The sequence below is a fragment of the Bombina bombina genome, chromosome 2, assembly GCF_027579735.1.
Source record: "Bombina bombina isolate aBomBom1 chromosome 2, aBomBom1.pri, whole genome shotgun sequence".
Taxonomy (NCBI): domain Eukaryota; kingdom Metazoa; phylum Chordata; class Amphibia; order Anura; family Bombinatoridae; genus Bombina; species Bombina bombina.
The window spans coordinates 479,448,284-479,469,635 of NC_069500.1; the positions used below are offsets into that span (position 1 = coordinate 479,448,284).

The 21,352-nt window shown below is 41.5% G+C and overlaps 1 protein-coding gene across 1 annotated transcript in view; it reads right to left on the reverse strand.

Annotated features, from left to right (window-relative positions):
• TBX5 (T-box transcription factor 5) overlaps positions 1-21,352 on the reverse strand; it is a 212,320-nt gene that overhangs the window by 77,429 nt on the left and 113,539 nt on the right. The window contains exon 7 of the mRNA XM_053702156.1: positions 15,768-15,997. Coding sequence (XP_053558131.1) covers positions 15,768-15,997 — 230 coding nt within the window. The remainder of the gene's footprint in view (positions 1-15,767; positions 15,998-21,352) is intronic.

Here is a 21,352-nt window from a genome sequence, read left to right on the forward strand (position 1 = left end):
CAAAAATAGCCTCTGAAGAAGCAAGGTATCAAATTTGTTAAATTTGAAAAAGTATGAAGCGCAGACCAAGACTCCGTCTTGTAAATCTGTTCAACAGAAGCCACATTTAAAAAAGGCCCAAGTGTGTTTTACCTAGCCCTGCGTGGCACAAAGAGGTTGAATCCATTTGATTGTACACTTTGCTGGATATAAATAAATATTTAAAAAAAAAAAAAGGCCCAAGTGAAAACCACAGCTCTAGTAGAATGAGCTGTAATCCCTTCAGGAGGCTGCTGTCCAGCAGTCTCATAAGCTAAATGAATTATGCTTTTTAACCAAAAAGACAGAGAGGCTGCCGAAGTCTTTTGACCTCTCATCTGTCCAGAATAGACAACAAACAAGGTGAACGTTTGATGAAAACTGTAGTAGCTTGTAAGTAAATCTTTAAAGCACAAACCACGTCCAATATTGTGTAATAGACGTTCCTTCTTTGAGGAAGGATTAGGATACAAGCATGGAACAACTATCTCTTGAGTGATGTTCTTGTTAGATACCACCTTAGGAAAAAACCCAGGTTGGTACGCAGGACTACCTTATCTGTACGAAGGACCAGATAAGGAGAATCACATTGTAACACAGATAACTTGAAGACTCTACGAGTCGAGGAAATAGCTACCCAAAAGGAACTTTCCAAGATAAAGATTGATATCTATGGAACAAAAAAGGTTCAAACGGAACTTCTTGAAGAACCTTAAGAACCAGGTTTAAGCTCCATGGTGGAGCAACAGTTTTAAACACAGGCTTGGATCTAACCAAAGCCTGACCAAATGCCTGAACGTCTAGAATACCTGCCAGACGCTTGTGCAAAAAAAAATAGACAGAGTAAAAATCTGTCCCTTTTAAGGAATTAGGTGACAACCCTTTTCTCCAAAACATCTTGGAGAAAAGATAATATCCTGGGAATCCAGACTTTACTCCATGAGTAACCCTTGGATTCATAACAATCAGATATTTACACCATATCTATGTTCAATTTTCCTAGAGACAGGCTTTCATGTCTGTATTAAGGTATCAATGGCTGACTCGGAGAAGCCATGCTTTGATAACATCAAGCGTTCAGTCTCCAGGCAGTCCATCTCAGATTGATTCTATTTAGAAGGTTGAAAGGACCCTGAGGTAGAGGGACCTGTCTCAGAAGCAGAGACCGTGATGGAAAGGATGACATGTCCACCAGATCTGCATACCAGGTCCTGCGTGGCTACGCAGGCGCTGTCAAAAACACCAAAGCCCTCTCCTGCTTGGTCTTGACCTCCGGAGGAAATCTCACTCCCCCGGAAGAAAAGTCTGACGACTTAGAAAATCCACCTCCCAGTTCTCAACACCTGGGATATGGATAGCTGATAGACAAGAGTGAGTCTCTGTCCAGTGAATTATTGTAAGACTTCTAACATCGCTAGGGAACTTCTGTTCCCCATTGATGGCTGATGTAAGCCACAGTCGTGTATATTGTCCGACTGAGTATGATGTACCTCAGAGTTGCTAACTGAGGCCAAGTCTGAAGAGCATGGAATATCACTCCCAGTTCCAGAATATTTATTAGAAGGAGGGTCTCCTCCTAAGTCCACTATCCCTGAGCCTTCAGGGAGTTCCAGACTGCATCCCAACCTAAAAGGCTGGCATCTATTGTAACAATTGTCCCATCTGACCTGCGGAAGGTCATACCCTTGGACAGATGGACCCGATATAGTCACCAGAGAAGAGAATCTCTGGTCTCTTGGTCCAGGTTAAACAGGGGGACAAATCTGTGTAATCCCCGTTCCTCTGACTGAGCATGCATAGTTGCAGTGGTCTGAAATGTAGACGTGCAAACGGTACTATGTCCCTTGCCGCTACCATTAAGCCGATTTCATTCATGTACTGAGCCACCGAAGGGCGCGGATGGGATGAAAAACACGGCAGAAATTTAGAAACTTTGACAACCTGGACTCCGTCAGGTAAATTTTCATTTCTACAGAATCTATCAGAGTCCCTAGGAGGGAAACCCTTGAGATTGGGGATAGAGAACTCTATCCTTGTTCACTTTCCACCCATGTGATCTCAGAAATGCCAGTACTACGTCCGTATGAGACTTGGCAATTTGGATGTTTGACGCCTGTATCAGGATGTCGTCTAAATAAGGGGCCACTTCTATGCCCCGCGGCCTAAGGAAAGCCAAAGCGACCCCAGAACCTCCATAAAGATTCTTAGGGCTGTAGATATCCCAAAGGAAAGAGCTACAAACTGGTAATGCCTGTCTAGAAAGGCAAACCTGAAAAAACGAAGGTAATCTTTATGCATCCCAATGTGAGGATAAGCATCCTTCAAATCCATTGTAGTCCTCTATTGACTCTCCTGGATCATAGTTAAGATGGTACGAATAGTTTCCATCTGAAATGACGGAATTCTGAGGAATTTGTTTAAGATCTTTAGATCCAAAATAGGTCTGAAGGTTCCCTCACCTTGGGAACCACAAACAGATTTGAGTAAAAACTCTGTCCCTGTTCCTCTCTTGGAACTGGATGGATCTCGTACACAATGTAAGAATGCCTCCTTCTTTATCTGGTTTGCAGATAATTGTGAAAGGCGAAATCTCCCCTTTTTTGGGGGGGGAATCTTTGAAATCCAGAAGATATCTCTGGGATATAAATTCCAATGCCTAGGGATCCTGGGCATCTCTTGCCCACGCCTGGGCGAAGAATGAAAGTCTGCCCCCTATAGGATCCGTTACCGGATAGGGGTCCGTTCCTTCATGCTGCCTTAGAGGTAGCAGCAGGCTCCTTGGCCTGCTTATCTTTGTTCCAGGTCCGATTGTCTCCAGACCGCCTTGGACTGAGCAAAAATTAGACCTTTTTTGGCCCCTGATTTGGACCTATCCTGAGGAAGGGCATGACCTTTTCCTCCAGTGATATAAGCAATAATCTCCTTCAAACCAGGCCCGATAGGGTCTGCCCCTTGAAGGGAAGTTAAATAGCTTATTTATTAAAGTCACGACAGATGACCATGATATAAGCCATAGCGCTCTGCGCGCCAGTATAGTAAAAAACAGAATTCTTAGCCGTTAGTCTAGTCAAATGAACAAAGGCATCAGAAAACAAAGGAATTGGCTAGCATAAGCTTGTCAAATATATTCATCCAATGGAGTCGCTAACTGTAAAGCCTCATCAAGAGACTCAACCCAGAACACCGCAGCAGCAGTGACAGAAGCAATGTATGCAAGGGGCTGCAGGATAAAAACCCTGTTGAATAAACATTTTTTATCCATTGGATCTAAAAAGCACAACTGTCCTCGCCAGAGGTAGTGGTACGCTTAGCTAGAGTAGAAACTCTTCTCTCCACCTTAGGAACTGTCTGCCAGAAGTCCCGTGTGGCGGTAACTATTAGAAAACATTCTTCTAAAAAATAGGAGGGGAAGAGAACGACACACCTGGTCTATCCCATTCCTTATTAAAAAAATTTTAGTAAACCTCTTTAGGTATTGGAAAAACATCAGTACACACCGGCACTGCATATTATTTATCCAGTCTACACAATTTCTCTGGCCCTGCGATTGTACACATTCATTCAGAGCAGCCAAAGCCTCCCTGAGCGACAAGTGGAGGTTCTCAAGCATAAATTTTAAATGTAGTAATATCAGAATCAGGTTAAATCATCTTCCCTGAGTCAAAAAAAAATCACCCACAGACTAAGCATATTGTGAGGTAGTATCATACATGGTTCTTAAAGCGTCTGTATGCTCTGTATCTACCCCCAGAGCTATCTGCTTTCCTTTAATTTCAGGTAGTCTGACTAATACTGCTGCCAGAGTATTATTCACCACCTTTGCCATGTTTTGTAAAATAAACGCTATGGGCGCCCTTGATGTACTTGGCGCCATTTGAGCGTGAGTCCCTGAAGCGGGAGTCGAAGGGTCTGACACGTGGGGAGAGTTAGTCGGCATAACTTTCCCCTCGACAGAATCCCCTGGTAAAATAAACGCTATGGGTGCCCTTGATGTACTTGGCGCCATTTGAGCGTGAGTCCCTAAAGCGGGAGTCAAAAGGTCTGACACGTGGGGAGAGTTAGTCGGCATAACTACCCCCACGACAGAATCCACTGGTGATAATGTTTTTAAAAAACAAAAAATGATCTTTATTGTTTAACATGAAATCAGTACATCTGGTACACATTCTAAGATGGGGTTCCACCATGGCTTTAAAACATAATGAACACAGAGCTTCCTCTATGTCAGACATGTTAAAACAGACTAATAATGAGACTAGTAAGCTTGGAAAACACTTTAAATCAAGTTAACAAGCAAATATATAAAACGTTACTGTGCCTTTAAGAGAAACAAATTTTGTCAAAATTTGAAAAACAGTGAAAAAAGGCAGTAAAACAAACGAAATTTTTACAGTACATGTAATAAGGTAACAGAGCATTGCACCCACTTGCCAATGGATGATTAACCCCTTAATGCAAAAAACAGATAAAAAAAAACAACATAGACTTTTTAAAAACAGACACAACAAAACTGCCACAGCAGAGCTGTGGATTACCTTCCCTATAAACGATTTTGGAAGTCTTTTTAGCCCTTTAGAAATGTCCTGTAGTATTCATGGGACTGCTGAGGGAATCTGGAAGATTCATTTTGTAATTTTAACTGCGCAAAAAAGCGCTAAATTAGGCCCCTCCCACTCATATTACAACAGTGGGAAGCTTCAGTTAACTGTTTCTATGCAAAATTTAAGCCAGCCATGTGGAAAAAACTTAGGCCCCAATAAGTTTTATCACCAAACATATGTTAAAAAAACGATTAAACATGCCAGCAAACGCTTTAAAACACATTTTTACAAGAGTATGTATCTCTATTAATAAGCCTGATACCAGTCGCTTTTACTGCATTTAAGGCTATACCAACATTACAGTGTTATCACCAATGTACGTTAAAAAACGATTAAACATGCCAGCAAACGTTTTAAAACACATTTTTATAAGAGTATGTATCTCTATTAATAAGCCTGATACCAGTCGCTATCGCTGCATTTAAGGCTTTACTTACATTACTTCGGTATCAGCAGTATTTTCTTAGTCAATTCCATTCCTAGAAAAATATTTTACTGCACATACCTTTTCTGCAGGAAAACCTGCACGCCATTCCCCCTCTGAAGTACCTCACTCCTCAGAATGTGTGAGAACAGCAAATGGATCTTAGTTACGTCTGCTAAGATCATAGAAAAACGCAGGCAGATTCTTCTTCCAAATACTGCCTGAGAAAAACAGCACACTCCAGTGCCATTTAAAAATAACAAACTTTTGATTGAAGAATAAACTAAGTATAAATCACCACAGACTCTCACAACCTCCTATCTATGTTGAGGCTTGCAAGAGAATGACTGAATATGACAGTTTGGGGAGGAGCTATATAGCAGCTTTGCTGTGGGTGGACTCTTGCAACTTCCTGTTGGGAAGGAGAATATATTCCGTAAGTAATGGATGATCCGTGGACTGGATACACTTAACAAGAGAAAACTTGTTTAAGCTTTCACTTACACTTGCACGGAGGCGGCAGAGCCTCAATCTTTTCCGTAACAGCAGATTGTAGCTGAAATTTAAATACAGGGTCAGATTCTGTCACTCCACCCTGAGTAATATAAACAGATGGTTATTCTCCTGTAAGTGAAGGGCTAGGACCCTGTGGAGGAGACTGCAAAATTACATAGCATACAAAATCAGATGGCTCCCCCAGATAAGGATATTTCAGTGAATGCAGGCCCCTCTTGCTCCATGATAATGGCTACAGTGAATTTACAGTCCCACTACAGTCCCAATAAATTTGTTTAGCCTAAGTTTATTTGCTCAACAATAAATATGTATTAGATTGTCACTAAGGGACACAATAGTCAAATGTTATAATGGCGATCCCCACAAAGAAAAAAATGTGTATCAGCAGTGCGTTAACGCACTAGCGCTACCTGTGTAGGTCTAGATTACAAGTGAAGCGCTTATTTGTTGTGCGCCCGCAAACGGGCTAATTTGCCTGTTTGGGGGGAGCGCAATAAATAACTAGCCATTACAAGTGGCTGGTTATAGCTACTGCGAGCTTGTGGTAGCAATTAGCACTTATAAAATTAACCAGCGATCACTTGCAATCTGGCACATAATATGTGCAGTTATAGTGCAGTAGCGCCAATAGCCAAAAATTATTTAGGTTAATTAAATTGATGTTCACCACATAATATTAACCCCTATTACTCCGGTATAGTGCCTCCCCACGTCCTGATGTCCAGAGGAAAAATCGCTAGTTAGTGAAAACGATGGCACGGCAACTTCCTATTCCGGCAGAGTAGAGTGAGGGGAAGGAGGAAAGCATTAACAGACTGCCCCCGTGGAGGGAAAAATGTTAATTCTCTCCTCCCCACAGTAACCCCTAGCACGCTACATCCCCACTCTCCAAGAATACCTCTTCTAAGTACAGAGCCCCTTATCTAGCCCCTATAATTAAGGCACACGTAAGATTAGCCTAGAAAGGTCCTCCAATATCTTCCCTTATAAAAATAAAAGCTAATAGACCGAATAGGACATTACGGTAGAGTGTCTATAGAGTAGATGTGTCCACTTAGCTCTATCGCTCAGGGGTCCATCCAGGGCATTTGAGACCAGCATAAGATTTACTAAGCAGCTGCCATTGTCCCCACATACACATCAAAGGTGTCTTCAGTCCTGTCAGTTTCTAAAAGACAGAGAAATGAATGCAGTGAGACCTTTGGTGTTAAGTCCTATCCTGTAACTTACAGTGTAGGACTTAACGAGGAGAAGTACATATATCTGGCCAGAACAGGGGGAGGTTTAGGAACTTCTCAGCGACACCATTGGCCTGCTTTTGGGCAAAACTTCCTTGGAATATTATAAAAAGTCCCAGCCGTACTTTCCTATTATATTCTTCCAGGAACTATCCATTGAGAGAGAAAGAAAAGAAGTAATATAAATTACAGAACACCTATATCCTTGCCCTCCCCTAGATGAGGCAAATAACTACTGGGAGGGAAGGGGAAGTAGGAGGGATACTCCTGGTGGTAAGGTGATGTAATTCTTAAGCGTAAAAGTCCCCTGGACTCTCACTACTATTAGAAAGACAATAAATCTGATTTAAATTTTAAAAAAAAACATAATTTATGCTTACCTGATAAATTCCTTTCTTCTGTTGTGTGATCAGTCCACGGGTCATCATTACTTCTGGGATATAACTCCTCCCCAACAGGAAATGCAAGAGGATTCACCCAGCAGAGCTGCATATAGCTCCTCCCCTCTACGTCAGTCCCAGTCATTCGACCAAGAATCAACGAGAAAGGAGTAACCAAGGGTGAAGTGGTGACTGGAGTATAATTTAAAAGATATTTACCTGCCTTAAAACAGGGCGGGCCGTGGACTGATCACACAACAGAAGAAAGGAATTTATCAGGTAAGCATAAATTATGTTTTCTTCTGTTATGTGTGATCAGTCCACGGGTCATCATTACTTCTGGGATACCAATACCAAAGCAAAAGTACACGGATGACGGGAGGGATAGGCAGGCTCATTATACAGAAGGAACCACTGCCTGAAGAACCTTTCTCCCAAAAATAGCCTCCGAAGAAGCAAAAGTGTCAAATTTGTAAAATTTGGAAAAAGTATGAAGCGAAGACCAAGTTGCAGCCTTGCAAATCTGTTCAACAGAGGCCTCATTCTTAAAGGCCCAAGTGGAAGCCACAGCTCTAGTGGAGTGAGCTGTAATTCTTTCAGGAGGCTGCTGTCCAGCAGTCTCATAGGCTAAACGTATTATGCTACGAAGCCAAAAAGAGAGAGAGGTAGCAGAAGCTTTTTGACCTCTCCTCTGTCCAGAGTAAACGACAAACAAGGAAGAAGTTTGGCGAAAATCTTTAGTTGCCTGCAAGTAGAACTTGAGGGCACGAACTACATCCAGATTGTGTAAAAGACGTTCCTTCTTTGAAGAAGGATTTGGACACAAGGATGGGACAACAATCTCTTGATTGATGTTCCTGTTAGTGACTACCTTAGGTAAGAACCCAGGTTTAGTACGCAGAACTACCTTGTCTGAGTGAAAAATCAGATAAGGGGAATCACAATGTAAGGCTGATAACTCAGAGACTCTTCGAGCAGAGGAAATAGCCATTAAAAACAGAACTTTCCAAGATAACATTTTTATATCAATGGAATGAAGGGGTTCAAACGGAACACCCTGTAAAACGTTAAGAACTAAGTTTAAACTCCATGGTGGAGCAACAGCTTTAAACACAGGCTTGATCCTAGCTAAAGCCTGACAAAAGGACTGGACGTCTGGACTTTCTGACAGACGTCTGCGTAACAAGATGGACAGAGCTGAAATCTGTCCCTTTAATGAACTAGCTGATAAACCCTTTTCTAAACCTTCTTGTAGAAAGGACAATATCCTAGCGATCCTAACCTTACTCCAGGAGTAACCTTTGGATTCGCACCAGTATAGGTATTTCCGCCATATTTTATGGTAAATCCTTCTGGTAACAGGCTTCCTAGCCTGAATCAGGGTATCAATAACCGACTCAGAAAAACCACGTTTTGATAAAATCAAGCGTTCAATTTCCAAGCAGTCAGCTTCAGAGAAGTTAGATTTTGATGTTTGAATGGACCCTGTATCAGAAGGTCCTGTCTTAGAGGTAGAGACCAAGGCGGACAGGATGACATGTCCACTAGATCTGCATACCAAGTCCTGCGTGGCCAAGCAGGTGCTATTAGAATTACTGATGCTCTCTCCTGTTTGATTTTGGCAATCAATCGAGGAAGCAGCGGGAAGGGTGGAAACACATAAGCCATCCTGAAGTTCCAAGGTGCTGTCAAAGCATCTATCAGAACTGCTCCCGGATCCCTGGATCTGGACCCGTAGCGAGGAAGTTTGGCGTTCTGGCGAGACGCCATGAGATCTATCTCTGGTTTGCCCCAACGTCGAAGTATTTGGTCAAAGACCTCCGGATGAAGTTCCCACTCCCCCGGATGAAGAGTCTGGCGACTCAAGAAATCCGCCTCCCAGTTCTCCACTCCCGGGATGTGGATTGCTGACAGGTGGCAAGAGTGAGACTCTGCCCAGCGAATTATCTTTGATACTTCCATCATTGCTAGGGAGCTTCTTGTCCCTCCCTGATGGTTGATGTAAGCTACAGTCGTGATGTTGTCCGACTGAAACCTGATGAACCCCCGAGTTATTAACTGGGGCCAAGCCAGAAGGGCATTGAGAACTGCTCTCAATTCCAGAATGTTTATTGGAAGGAGACTCTCCTCCTGATTCCATAGTCCCTGAGCCTTCAGAGAATTCCAGACAGCGCCCCAACCTAGTAGGCTGGCGTCTGTTGTTACAATTGTCCAGTCTGGCCTGCTGAATGGCATCCCCCTGGACAGGTGTGGCCGATGAAGCCACCATAGAAGAGAATTTCTGGTCTCTTGATTCAGATTCAGAGTAGGGGACAAATCTGAGTAATCCCCATTCCACTGACTTAGCATGCATAATTGCAGCGGTCTGAGGTGTAGGCGTGCAAACGGTACTATGTCCATTGCCGCTACCATTAAGCCGATCACCTCCATGCATTGAGCTACTGACGGGTGTTGAATGGAATGAAGGACGCGGCATGCATTTTGAAGTTTTGTTAACCTGTCTTCTGTCAGGTAAATCTTCATTTCTACAGAATCTATAAGAGTCCCCAAGAATGGAACTCTTGTGAGAGGAAAGAGAGAACTCTTCTTTTCGTTCACTTTCCATCCATGCGACCTTAGAAATGCCAGAACTAACTCTGTATGAGACTTGGCAGTTTGAAAGCTTGAAGCTTGTATTAGAATGTCGTCTAGGTACGGAGCTACCGAAATCCCTCGCGGTCTTAGTACCGCTAGAAGGGTACCCAGAACCTTTGTGAAGATTCTTGGAGCCGTAGCCAATCCGAATGGAAGAGCTACAAACTGGTAGTGCCTGTCTAAGAAGGCAAACCTTAGATACCGGTGATGATCTTTGTGGATCGGTATGTGAAGGTAAGCATCCTTTAAATCCACTGTGGTCATGTACTGACCCTCTTGGATCATGGGTAAGATTGTCCGAATAGTTTCCATTTTGAACGATGGAACTCTTAGGAATTTGTTTAGAGTCTTTAAATCTAAGATTGGCCTGAAAGTTCCCTCTTTTTTGGGAACCACAAACAGGTTTGAGTAGAACCCTTGTCCTTGTTCCGACCACGGAACCGGATGGATCACTCCCATTGTTAACAGATCTTGTACGCAGCGTAGAAACGCTTCTTTCTTTATCTGGTTTGTTGACAACCTTGACAGATGAAATCTCCCTCTTGGGGGAGATAATTTGAAGTCTAGAAGGTATCCCTGAGATATGATCTCTAGTGCCCAGGGATCCTGAACATCTCTTGCCCAGGCCTGGGCGAAGAGAGAGAGTCTGCCCCCTACTAGATCCGGTCCCGGATCGGGGGCTCTCGGTTCATGCTGTCTTTGGGGCAGCAGCAGGTTTCCTGGCCTGCTTGCTTTTGTTCCAGGACTGGTTAGGCTTCCAGCCTTGCCTGTAACGAGCAACAGCTCCTTCCTGTTTTGGTGCAGTGGAGGTTGATGCTGCTCCTGTTTTGAAATTCCGAAAGGGACGAAAATTAGACTGTCTAGCCTTAGCTTTGGCCTTGTCTTGAGGTAGGGCGTGGCCCTTACCTCCCGTAATGTCAGCGATAATTTCTTTCAAACCGGGCCCGAATAAGGACTGCCCCTTGAAAGGTATATTAAGTAATTTGGACTTAGAAGTAACATCAGCTGACCAGGATTTTAGCCACAGTGCCCTGCGTGCCTGTATGGCGAATCCTGAGTTCTTAGCCGTAAGTTTGGTTAAATGTACTACGGCCTCCGAAATGAAAGAATTAGCTAGTTTAAGGACTCTAAGCCTGTCCGTAATGTCGTCTAGCGTAGAGGAACTAAGGTTCTCTTCAAGCGACTCAATCCAAAATGCTGCCGCAGCCGTAATCGGCGCGATACATGCAAGGGGTTGTAATATAAAACCTTGTTGAACAAACATTTTCTTAAGGTAACCCTCTAATTTTTTATCCATTGGATCTGAGAAAGCACAGCTATCCTCCACCGGGATAGTGGTACGCTTAGCTAAAGTAGAAACTGCTCCCTCCACCTTGGGGACCGTTTGCCATAAGTCCCGAGTGGTGGCGTCTATTGGAAACATCTTTCTAAATATTGGAGGGGGTGAGAACGGCACACCGGGTCTATCCCACTCCTTAGTAACAATTTCAGTTAGTCTCTTAGGTATAGGAAAAACGTCAGTACTCGCCGGTACCGCAAAGTATTTATCCAACCTACACAGTTTCTCTGGTATTGCAACAGTGTTACAATCGTTGAGAGCTGCTAAGACCTCCCCTAGTAGTACACGGAGGTTCTTCAATTTAAATTTAAAATTTGAAATATCTGAGTCCAATCTGTTTGGATCAGAACCGTCACCCACAGAATGAAGCTCTCCGTCCTCATGCTCTGCGAGCTGTGACGCAGTATCAGACATGGCCCTAGCATTGTCAGCGCACTCTGTTCTCACCCCAGAGTGATCACGCTTGCCTCTTAGTTCAGGTAATTTAGACAAAACTTAGTCATAACAGTAGCCATATCTTGTAATGTTATCTGTAATGGCCGCCCAGATGTACTAGGCGCCAAAATATCACGCACCTCCCGGGCGGGAGATGCAGGTACTGTCGCGTGAGGCGAGTTAGTCGGCATAACTCTCCCCTCGCTGTTTGGTGAAATTTGTTCACATTGTACAGATTGACTTTTATTTAAAGTAGCATCAATACAGTTAGTACATAAATTTCTATTGGGCTCCACCTTGGCATTGGAACAAATGACACAGATATCTTCCTCTGAGTCAGACATGTTTAACACACTAGCAAAAAAACTTACAACTTGGTTATAATCTTTTTTAGCAAAAAAACGCACTGTGCCTCAAAGAGGTACTAACGATTGAATGACAGTTGAAATAATGAACTGAAAAAACAGTTATTGCATCAAACTTTAAAACAACACAACTTTTAGCAAAGGTTTGTTCCCATTAGTAAATAACAACACTAATTAAATTTGTACATAAGAAAACAAAACAACGTTTTTTATACACAGTCACTATAAGAATTCTCACAGCTCTGCTGAGAGAATTTACCTCCCTTCAAAGAAGTTTGAAGACCCCTGAGATCTGTCAGAGATGAACCGGATCATGCAGGAAATATAAAAGTAGCTGACTGGAATTTTTTGATGCGTAGCAAAGAGCGCCAAAAACGGCCCCTCCCTCTCCCACACAGCAGTGAAGAGAAACGAAACTGTCACAATTAAAGCAAAAAACTGCCAAGTGGAAAATAATGCCCAAATATTTATTCACACAGTACCTCAGCAATGTAAACGATTCTACATTCCAGCAAAAACGTTTAACATGAGAATAGTTATTAAAAGGATTAGTGACCTTTAACACAGTAGTTCCGGTGACATACCATCCCCAGAATACTGAAGTGTATACATACATGTCATTTTAACGGTATGGCAGGCTTTTCTCATCAATTCCATTCAGAAAATAAAAACTGCCACATACCTCAATGCAGATTCATCTGCCCGCTGTCCCCTGATCTGAAGCCTTTACCTCCCTCAGATGGTCGAGAACAGCCATATGATCTTAACGACTCCGGTTAAAATCATAGTAAAAAATCTCTGTCAGATTCTTCCTCAAACTCTGCCAGAGAAGTAATAACACGCTCCGGTGCTATTTTAAAATAACAAACTTTTGATTGAAGTCATAAAAACTAAGTATAATCACCATAGTCCTCTCACACATCCTATCTAGTCGTTGGGTGCAAGAGAATGACTGGGACTGACGTAGAGGGGAGGAGCTATATGCAGCTCTGCTGGGTGAATCCTCTTGCATTTCCTGTTGGGGAGGAGTTATATCCCAGAAGTAATGATGACCCGTGGACTGATCACATAACAGAAGAAAACTTCTTCTTTTTTAATAATTGATTTTTATCCACCCTGCATTAATCTCTTAGTAAGGTCTTAATCTAGAAGCAAATTTATGAGAGTGAGACAATTGTCTCTAATATAGAGATGCAAAACAATGTCCAGTACAGGTTAAGACTAAAGATCCAAAGTCATCTAAGATGGTGTTTGTAAGTCAGTATTGTAGTTTGAGTAAACAGATGAAGAATGTATTGTGTAGGCTTTGGCATTTACAGAATTGTAACTCTGGTATGCAATAATTCTGAATGCCAGCATATTAAAACAGGTAGTAACTTAAAAGATAGACTTGTGATAGTAAATATTGGATCAAAAAAAACTTTAGATCAAAGCTACACTGATACAAATATTTTGTGATGTGTCCCTTGTTTAAATTGTTCAAACTGAAAAAGTATAATACAGAGTTCAGTATTTTGTCTCCCGAGGACAGGAAGAAAATATAACATCAGAGGACATTAAATCTGCAATGTAGACTATGGGGTAAATTTATCATGGTAAGGACAGACATGATCCGCTATAGCGAATCATGTCCGCTAGCAGGGGGTGTCAGCCGCTAGCAGGGGGTGTCAATCAACCCGATCGTATTCGATCGGGCTGATTGTTGTCTGCCACCTCAGAGGTGGCAGACGAGTTAAGGAGCAGCAGTCTTAGGACCGCTGCTTCTTAACTTCCGCTTCAGGCGGAACTGAAGCGGAGTGGGTAGAAGGCAGCATCCGCTGCTTCATAAACCAACCCCTAAGTGGTTTACTTAATTAAATATTATTGTTGGATGATTTATGTGGGGAGACCAGTAGACAAGTCCATAAAGAAGAAATCAACACAAAAGTAATATGAAGTGTTAGATGCACCCCCCGTGGCCCATCATTTTATCTCAGCAGGACACATATTGAGATTCCTTATCTTAGAACAGGTTAATTTTCTAAGAAGGGGGGGAACAGAGAGCTATTTTTGAAGCCGTTTGGATTTAAAAATTAGATGCTTTGGTATCAGAGGAATGAATAGGTTTAAACTGTGCTTATCTGTATAAGGGCAACATGTAAACATGATCATGATACAAATAAAACAGACGTTATATTTTATTTCTAAAAAATTGTAACTAGGTTACTTTGTTTTTGATAGGAATAGTTTTTTGTATACATGTGTATATAGATTATATTTTCTGCATTGGGGGCGATATACAGGAGGAATTTGCATATTATTTAGTTTATGAAAGTGTTAAATGTAGAAAGGGATGGGTATTTAAATGTGCTGTAGAATAATGTATGGTATGATATGATTAAAGGGACAGTCTAGTCAAAATGAAACTTTCATGATTCAGATAGGGCATGCAATTTTAACAATTCACCTATTTACTTTTATCATCAAATTTGCTTTGTTCTCTTGGTATTCTTTCTTGAAAGCTAAACCTAAGTTGGCTCATATGCTAATTTCTAAGCCCTTAAAGGCTGCTTCTTATTTTAGTGCATTTTGACAGTTTGTCACAGATAGACAGTGGTAGTTCATGTGTGCCATAAATAACATTGTGCTCACTCCAGTGCAGTTATTTATGAGTCAGCGCTGATTGGCTACAATGCAATTCTGCCAAAAGAACTGAAATAAGGGGGCAGTCTGTTAGGCTTAGATACAAGGTAATCATAGAGGTAAAAAGTATATTAATATAACCGTGTGGGTTATGCAAAACTGGGGAATTAGTAATAAAGGGATTATCTATCTTTTTAAACAATACAAATTCTGAAGTAGACTGTCCCTTTAAAAGCATGAGCGCAAAATGTAATTTGCCTTTTTAAGTGTTTTGGCAAAATAAAGGAGTCATTTTTTAATTTGCGCTGCTAATTTTTGGCATTTTTACAGTTTACCTATGGTTGTGATACAAAACTCTGGTAGTATGGACACCTAATAAAAATACTCAGGTGCTGGAATATGACTAGTTTGTTATCAAATAATTTAAAAGTATACTACATCTGACAGGACACTTGCATTATTACAGTGTAATAAATGTCTCAGAATGTAAATTTATAAATAAGCATTCCCTTATAAAATCATATTTTCAAAGAAATATACCTAAAAAATAGGGTAGGTAATAAATATACTGGAAGTTTAAACAGATATTAAAATAACATCTTTTTATATGCCTAATATAAGCAATTATGTATGTGGACAAAATATGTAGACAAAAGCATTTAAAACTGTTTGCAAAATTTACAGTGTTATGGAGTGCAGGGATATACTATTGAAACCCCTTCTTGAGTATGTTCATCTTATCATCTTTAAATGTGATCATAGGGCCATGTAGCATATAGTTGGGTAAAGCAAACTGCAGCATATATAAAACATAGAGTATGAGTTCTAGCTAGAATAGAACAAGCACAGTCAAATAAATAATAAAATACAATATTGTTTGATTTGCCAATGTATAGTCACGTTGCACATTTAATGACATTCATTAAAGTGATGCTTCCAAGACCTGGCAAAATCCTATCTTTCTCATTAAAAAAAACAAAAAAACTTGTATCTAATATTAAATAATAAATATTTTTTTACAGAGGCTGTCTACACATTTGTATTGCATACAAAATGTGTGTAAAACTTCTATGCAACTCACAGATTAATATGCAACCCCTCATTAAAATGTTTTGTAACATCTCTTTAACGTATACATCTTTCAGTGGCATGTATCAAGTCACACTCTGATTATGCCAAAATACTGCACACTTACCTTTCCTCTTGTTACAGTGGTAAATAGGGCCAGGTTCATGGGGCAAGGTGGAATAAGAGTTTGAAGAGGGAAGAAGGTCCTGAGAAGTGCTGCTCACTCCGTTCTCACACTGGTATTGGGAGCTGAGGTTAGAGGACCCTGTGATGTTCCGGGGTTCTGAGGTGAATGGGCTGTGGTTGGAGGATACTTTTTGTCTGACTGTGCTTCTTGGAACTACTGGATACTCTTTGCTAGAGGTGAAATAGGGGGAAATATTTGGTAAATACAGTGTGCTAATATATGACATTAAGGGCTCTCAATTATTTAGGGAATTCTCCTTTCTGTTCTCCACAGCTCTCCTTAGGAAAGGTGCACATGTGCGCCTATATATATCATAAAAAACAAAATGTATGCTTACCTGATAAATTTCTTTCTCTTGTGGTGTATCCAGTCCACGGGTTCATCCATTACTTGTGGGATATTCTCCTTCCCAACAGGAAGTTGCAAGAGGACACCCACAGCAGAGCTGTCTATATAGCTCCTCCCCTAACTGCCACCCCCAGTCATTCGACCGAAGACAAGCAAGAAAAAGGAGAAACTATAGGGTGCAGTGGTGACTGTAGTTTAAAAATAAAAAACACCTGCCTTAAAGTGACAGGGCGGGCCGTGGACTGGATACACCACAAGAGAAAGAAATTTATCAGGTAAGCATAAATTTTGTTTTCTCTTGTAAAGTGTATCCAGTCCACGGGTTCATCCATTACTTGTGGGATACCAATACCAAAGCTTTAGGACACGGATGAAGGGAGGGACAAGGCAGGAACTTAAACGGAAGGCACCACTGCCTGCAAGACCTTTCTCCCAAAAATAGCCTCAGAGGAAGCAAAAGTATCAAATTTGTAGAATTTAGAAAAAGTTTGAAGCGAAGACCAAGTCGCCGCCTTACAAATCTGTTCAACAGAGGCCTCATTTTTAAAAGCCCATGTGGAAGCTACCGCTCTAGTGGAATGAGCTGTAATTCTTTCAGGAGGCTGCTGGCCAGCAGTCTCATAAGCTAAACGCATTATACTTCTCAGCCAAAAAGAAAGAGAAGATGCCGAAGCCTTTTGGCCTCTCCTCTGTCCAGAGTAGACAACAAACAATGCAGATGTTTGACGAAAATCCTTAGTAGCTTGTAAATAAAACTTTAAAGCACGAACCACATCAAGATTGTGTAATAGACGTTCCTTCTTTGAAGAAGTATTAGGACACAGTGACAGAACTACAATTTCCTGATTGATATTCTTATTAGATACCACCTTAGGAAGAAATCCAGGTTTGGTACGCAACACTACCTTATCTGTATAGAATATCAGGAAAAGGGGAATCACACTGTAAGGCAGATAACTCTGAAACTCTTCGAGCCGAAGAGATAGCTACCAATAACAGAACTTTCCAAGATAAAAGCTTGATATCTATGGAATGCAGAGGTTCAAACGGAACCCCTTGAAGAACTTTTAAGAACTAAATTTAAACTCCATGGCGGAACAACAGGTTTAAACACAGGCTTGATTCTAACTAAAGCCTGACAAAACGCCTGAACGTCTGGAACATCTGCCAGATGCTTGTGCAGAAGAATAGACAGAGCAGAAATCTGTCCCTTTAAGGAACTAGCTTACAATCCCTTCTCCAATCCTTCTTGGAGAAAGGATAGTATCCTAGGAATCCTGACTTTACTCCATGAGTAACCCTTGGATTCACACCAATGAAGATATTTACACCATATCTTATGATAGATTTTCCTGGTGACAGGCTTTCGAGCCTGAATTAAGGTATCAATGACCGACTCGGAGAAACCACGTTTTGATAAAATCAAGCTTTCAATCTACAAGCAGTCAGCCGCAGAGAAATTAGATTTGGATGTTTGAATGGACCTTGGAGTAGAAGGTCCTGCCTCAGCGGCAGAGTCCATGGTGGAAGGGATGACATGTCCACCAGATCTGCATACCAAGTCCTGCGTGGCCTCGCAGGTGCTATCAAAATCACTGAAGCTCTCTCCTGCTTGATCTTGGCAATCAGACGAGGGAGGAGAGGAAATGGTGGGAACACATAAGCCAGGCTGAAGGACCAGGGCACTGCTAGAGCATCTATCAGCGCTGCCTGGGGATCCCTTGACCTGGACCCTTAATAGGGAAGCTTGGCGTTCTGACGAGACGCCATCAGATCCACTTCTGGTTTGCCCCATAGTTGAATCAGCTGGGCAAATACCTCCGGATGGAGCTCCCACTCCCCCGGATGAAAAGTCCGCCTCCCAGTTCTCTACTCCTGGGATATGGATAGCTGAGAGATGGCAAGAGTGAACCTCTGCCCATAGAATTATCTTTGAAACCTCCAACATTGCCAGGGGGCTTCTTGTCCCCACCTGATGGTTGATATAGGCTACAGTCGTGATATTGTCCGACTGAAATCTGATGAACCTGACCGCAGCTAGTTGAGGCCAAGCCTGAAGAGCATTGAATATCGCTCTCAGTTCCAGAATGTTTATCGGAAGGAGGGCTTCCTCCTGAGTTCACGAACTCTGAGCCTTCAGGGAGTTCCAGACTGCGCCCCAGCCCAGAAGGCTGGCATCTGTCGTTACTATAGTCCACTCTGGCCTGCGGAAACTCATTCCCCTGGACAGATGGACCCGAGAGAACCACCAGAGAAGAGAATCCCTGGTCTCTTGATCCAGATTTAGCAGAGGGGACAAATCTGTGTAATCCCCATTCCACTGATTGAGCATGCAAAGTTGCAGTGGTCTGAGATGTAGGCGGGCAAACGGAACTATGTCCATTGCCGCTACCATTAGGCCGATTACTTCCATACACTGAGCCACTGATGGCCGAGAAGTGGAATGAAGAGCACGGCAGGAAGTTAGAAGCTTTAATAACCTGACCTCTGTCAGAAAAAATTTCATTTCTACTGAATCTATCAGTGTTCCTAGGAAGGAAACTCTTGTGAGAGGGGAGAGAGAACTCTTTTCTTCGTTCACCTTCCACCCGTGAGACCTCAGAAAAGCCAGAACAATGTCCGTATGGGACTTGGCGATTTGAAAAGTCGACGCCTGTATCAGAATGTCGTCTAGGTAAGGAGCCACCGCTATGCCCGTGGCCTTAGAACCGCCAGTAGGGACCCTAGAACCTTCGTAAAGATTCTTGGTGCCATGGCTAACCCGAAGGGAAGAGCCACAAACTGGTAATGCCTGTCTAAGAAGGCGAACCTGAGGAACTGATGATGATCTCTGTGAATCGGAATGTGGAGATAAGCATCCTTTAAGTCCATGGTAGTCATATATTGACCCTCCTGGATCATAGGGAGGATGGTTCGGATAGTCTCCATCTTGAAGGATGGGACCCTGAGAAATTTGTTTAGGATCTTGAGATCCAAGATTGGTCTGAAAGTTCCCTCTTTTTTGGGAACTATAAACAGATTTGAATAGAAGCCCTGCCCCTGTTCCTTCTAATTTCTGCCTGAGAGAAAAACAGTACAACGCCGGTACCGTTTAAAAATAACAAACTCTTGATTGAAGGTAAAACTACACTAAGTCACCACATATCTCTTGATACTTCCTTTCTTGTCGAGAGTTGCAAGAGAATGACTGGGGGTGGCAGTTAGGGGAGGAGCTATATAGACAGCTCTGCTGTGGGTGTCCTCTTGCAACTTCCTGTTGGGAAGGAGAATATTCCACAAGTAATGGATGAACCCGTGGACTGGATACACCTTACAAGAGAAAAGTTGTTTTTTCTCCATGGGAGAGCTGAGGAGAGCTGGGGAGAACTAATGATAAATTTCTCTTCTCCTTATTTATCACTAAAAATAAGCAACTATTCTCCATGTCAATCATATATAAACCAATAGAAATCTTTATACAGCCTTCCTAGTAACTTTGTTAACGCCACTCTTCAGTAAACTTTCATATATGAAAATAGATCTACATTTTCATTGTTTTTGTGCTTCAATTTTAGCGCTTTTTTATATCTTATTTTTATGCCCCAAAAGATATAATTTTTGTGCTCTGTTATATATTATTTTGGTGCTCCATTATATATTATTTTTTTTACTCCATCATAAATTATTATTGCACTCCAATAACCATTATTATTGTGCTTTGTTATAGATAATTTTTTAACCTTGTAGAGCCCTTTTTTTGTGTGTAACTAGTTCTACAACTGGTAGAGAATAGATTTCTAATGCTGTTCTCCACTTTAGCTATGGAGAACTTTAAGGTAGGAACTTGCAGGAGAACTTTCAGTCCTCCACAGGAGAATATAAATGATAAATTTGTAACTAGGAGAATTATTAGGAGAACTATATGAAATACGACTAAAAAGATCTAATTTAACCCTTTTTTTGGAGAACATGTTCTCCAAGGAGAGTTAGAACAGAGTAGGAGAATTTTGCAGTCGAACTTGCCCAATTTTAGGAGTATTTTTGAATAATAAATAGGAGAATTATTTCTCATGAGAACTTTTAGGAGAAAATATAGGAGAATTGGAATGATAAATAGAGCCCTAAGAACACAACAGAGACATACTGACAGCCATAAAACTGTAAGATTGACACCAAATAAAGATGGACCTACAGCAGCAAACAAAGCAATGGTTTCCATCCCTATCAAACACTTTTTGGAAGCTTAATAATTAAATGATGAAAGTAATATTGACATGCATGATAAAGAACAGTTTGAATGGTAAAAGCTGTAGATTTATATGTTCTCATGGCACTGTAGCTGCAAACCTATGTGACAGATCACAAGTGCTGATGGTAAATCTGTAACTTGCTCAGGTGGTGTATTTATGTGTATTGCTGTGGTGCTGTCAAGTAGTACTTACATACAGCTAGATTATAAGTTGTGCTTTTCCTTTTTTTACGCTGAAAAAATTGTAATTTCAGCGTTAAAACAGCACCGCAGCCATTACGAGTCTTGTCGGTATAGCTGTTCCTGCAAGCCTTTTAGCCGTAACGCCATCTAAAAGCAGTAGTTATAAGTTTTACGCTACAAATCTGTAACAAAAAACTCATAACTAAACTGCTACAAAGTACACTAAACACCCATAAACTACCTGTTAACCCCTAAACCGAGGCCCTCCCGTATCGCAAACACTATATTTAATTTATTAACCCCTAATCTGCCTCTTCCGATATCGCTGCCACTAAAAAAATATATTAACCCCTATTTCGCTGCTCACCGACATTGTCACCACTATAATAAACGTATTAACCCCTAAACCGCCGCCCTCCCGCATCACAAACACTATTTAAATATTATTAACCCCCTAATCTGCCGTCCGCCCACATCGCCCCCACTGTACTAAAATTATTAAGCCCTACACTGCCGCCACTATAATAAACCGATTAACCCCTAAACCGAAAGCCAACCTCAATGAAATATACTAAAGTAAACTATTAACCCCTAAACCAAAAGCCCCCCCACATCGCAATAAACTAATTTAAACTAGTAACCCCTAAACCTAACCATAACCCTAACTTTATATTAAAATTACAATTTCCCTAGCTTAAATTAAATTAAAACTTACCTTTCAAATTCAAAAACTAAGTTTAAACTAACAATCAAATATAATTATTAA